The sequence below is a fragment of the Nematolebias whitei genome, chromosome 4 (genome assembly GCF_014905685.2).
Source record: "Nematolebias whitei isolate Nwh7 chromosome 4, NemWhi1, whole genome shotgun sequence".
In the NCBI taxonomy this organism is placed as follows: Eukaryota; Metazoa; Chordata; class Actinopteri; order Cyprinodontiformes; family Rivulidae; genus Nematolebias; species Nematolebias whitei.
Window position 1 is genome coordinate 5833694 of NC_056501.1, and position 3286 is coordinate 5836979.

The 3286-nt window shown below is 38.6% G+C and overlaps 1 protein-coding gene across 1 annotated transcript in view; it reads left to right on the plus strand.

Moving 5' to 3' along the window:
• The first annotated feature begins 290 nt into the window (after positions 1-290).
• LOC119408631 (choline transporter-like protein 1) overlaps positions 291-3286 on the plus strand; it is a 6099-nt gene continuing 3103 nt past the window's right edge. Inside the window, exon 1 of the mRNA XM_037675475.1 lies at positions 291-472. Coding sequence (XP_037531403.1) covers positions 291-472 — 182 coding nt within the window. The remainder of the gene's footprint in view (positions 473-3286) is intronic.

Below are 3286 nucleotides of genomic sequence, written 5' to 3' on the forward strand. Positions count from 1 at the left end.
TATATATAGGGCCCCCATATACAGTATTGACTCCAGCCCAGGGGCCCCCATCCTGACTCCAGCCCAGGGGCCCCCATCCACCTAAATCCGGCCCTGGTCCTCTGCATCACATCTTCATCTTTAAAGATCAGGGTTAAAGACCAAGAGATTAAACAAGGAATGCTGAGTCTGATTTTGTAATAACCTACAGTAATAAACCTTACTGACATGGCCTGATGTTGCAGCTGCCGATGGTTCTGATCCGATCAGCTGAAGTCATCTGACACTGGAGAAAGCGACAGGAGGTTCTGATGGCCGTCGGTGCTGACACTTGTTTCTTCGTCCTGCAGGGCAGCATCTGTGGCTTCACCATCGTCACTGGTGGCGCCGCTCGCCTCGTTTTCGGATACGACAGCTACGGCAACACCTGCGGGCAACGTAACGAGCACATCGAAGGCGTGCGGCTGAGCGGCCTCGACCACACCGACAGGAAGTGAGTCAAGCGCTTTTGCTGCGTAACTCTGAGGCATAAAAATGTACGTCGACTTTATAGTTCTCAAACTTAATTTTCACGTCTTTTAAAAAATGACTTACAGCGTGACTATGTTGTATTTAATTTTATTGTAAAACTAGTTTTACTGAAATTTAGATGTGAAATATTTTAATTTTACCGGTATGTTTACTGCAGTTTTACAGATGCTGCAAATTTACAGAATATTTACAATAACTATTGTAAATTTATTGAATTTTACTAGATTTACAGAAAAAAATGCAGTAATTTTACTCTAAATTGACTATATGTTTTCTCTAGTTTTACCATATATTTACTGCGGCTTTACAGATGCTGCAAATTTACAGAATATTTACAATAACTATTGTAAATTTATTGAATTTTACTATATTTGCAGAAAAAAATGCAGTAATTTTACTGTAAATTGACTATGTTTGCTGAAGTTTTCAATTACTTTAAATGTAAATTTTCTCTAGTTTTGCTGAAAATTTACAGTAAATGTTCTAAGATTTTACACTAAATTTACTCTAACTTAACTCAAATTTTATAATGTGTTTACTGTATTTTTAAAGTAGTTTTGCCAAAAATTTAAATAAGCACTTTGGTAACAACTGCTGTTTTAAATGTGCTTTATAAATAAATTGGACTTGACTTGGTTTGACTAAATTTGATGCAGTTTAAATATATTTTTACTGAAGTTCATTTGTAAATTTCTATAGTTTTACTAAATATTTACAGTATATTTATTGTAGTTTTACTGTAAATTTAATGAAGCTTTGCAAAAAAAAAAATCTTACAATAAATTACAAAAATTTACTGTAAATTTGTTGTTGTGGTACTATCAATGTACAGTAGTTTTATTGAATTTATAGACAAGTAACTGTACTTAGGGAACATTCATAATATTACTGAACTTTTATTGTAAATTTTCTGTACAGTAGTCCCTCACTACTTCACGGTTTGACTTTTGCGGACTCGCTGTTGCGTATTTTTTTCAACTATTGTCAACTTTAATATTACTCATGGGATTGGGATGGTACGGGATAAAAAGTTAACAAAAAATACTTTGGACAGGTGCCGCCATTTAGGTTTTTTTTCCAATAAACCAACACTGTAACACCAGTCAAAATAACTACACTACCCAGAAGCCAACAGTGCTTCCGGCTGCTGCATTCTGCCGAAATGGAGAGAAAGTTTTGCAAAGCAAAGTCAGAAGCAACGATTTATCTGTTAAACTCACAGAACTGGTAGGAAAGTTACAAATAATCCTGAAGCTAAATTATCCATGTGCACATCAACCTGGATGGGGCGGTGGACTTCGTCGCTGTAGGGTAGGTCTGCAGAACCGGAATCGAACGGCTGGTCTGTAGAGCTAGTGAGTAAAATTTTGCAGTACTGTACAGTACATATACGTATGTTGTTAAAATTACATAGGTTTAAGAGTTTTAAATCATTGAAAGAGTGTGGGAAGGGTTTATAAAGCCTTAAAATATATAAAAATACTAAAATAAATATAGCGTTCCTACTTTGCGGTTTTTCACCTATCGCGGTGGAACCTAACCCTTGCGATAATCGAGGGACTACTGTAGTTATTCAGAGTATTTTTTTAATTTTACTATAAATCTATAGCAAAAATACTGTAAAGTTACTCTAGTTCTTGTGGTAATTTACAATAGTTTAATCAAGTTTTACCTCGCTTGCTGCAGTTTTAAAGTCGTTTCACTGTAATTGTAGTTTCATCGTAGTTATAGATGTTAAGTTACTGTAGTTTAACTGGATTTAACGTTGCGTTACGGTTCATTCTTGTGTTTCTTGTGTTTGAACACACTGAGTCTGAGGTCCTGTAGGAGAACACATTGTGCTGACAGATGGTGAGATGTGACTCATCAGCAGATTTGCTCACACACACAGATCCTATTTTTACCTGCAGCCCCACCTGCAGGAGGCAGCCGATGGAGCGTGAAGACGAGCGCTCAGACCTACTTTTCCTCTCAGCAGAAACGTCAGACCTGAAAGTCTGCTGCTGCAGCTTTGAGATGTTCAGCTTAACGAATCTGTTCAAGAGAGTCAGCAGGAAAACACCCACAGAGGTGGACTGAGAAGGACCGGGGTGGTGGGTTGTGGTCTAAGAGGTCTTAAGTGGCCGGAGGACTGGCTTTTGAAGTAATTAGTGGTCTGAGAACTGAAATGGTTTAAGGGTGGTTTAAAAGGTCTGATGTGGTCTTAGTAGGTCTGAGGATGCCTGAAGTGGTGTAAGGTGGTTTAAGGTGGTCTGAGGCAGTCACAGTAGGGCCAAGGTGGTCTGAAGGTTCAAGTTTCTTTATTGTCATTCACATCACATGTGGTACATCAGGCGGAACAAAATTGTGTACCCAAGGTCCCAATTACACCCAAAAATAGTAAAAATATATAGTAGTCCCTCGCTACTTTGCAGTTCATTTATCACTGACTCGCCCTATCGCGGTTTTTCAAAATAAGATTGGACATGACGCACAGTTGGCTGATTGATGGATGAGCCACACGATCGGCATGGAAGTTTTATTTAAAATAAATGATTTAGCACCTGCTGCACATTTGTGCAGCTCACACTGCAGAATAAACTTCCTCCTGCAGCTGATCAGCTGTTCTCCGTGCAGAGCGGTGAAGTGGGCGTGGCCAAGAACGCTTGCAGGTGGCTGAGAGCAGTGGAGGCAGGGAGCTGAAATCATGACATTCTGTGATCTTTTAGAGCGTTTGGAGTTTAGAAACATTGTTTAGAATATTGCAAGAGTGTGGGAAGGGTTTAAAATGTCTTTA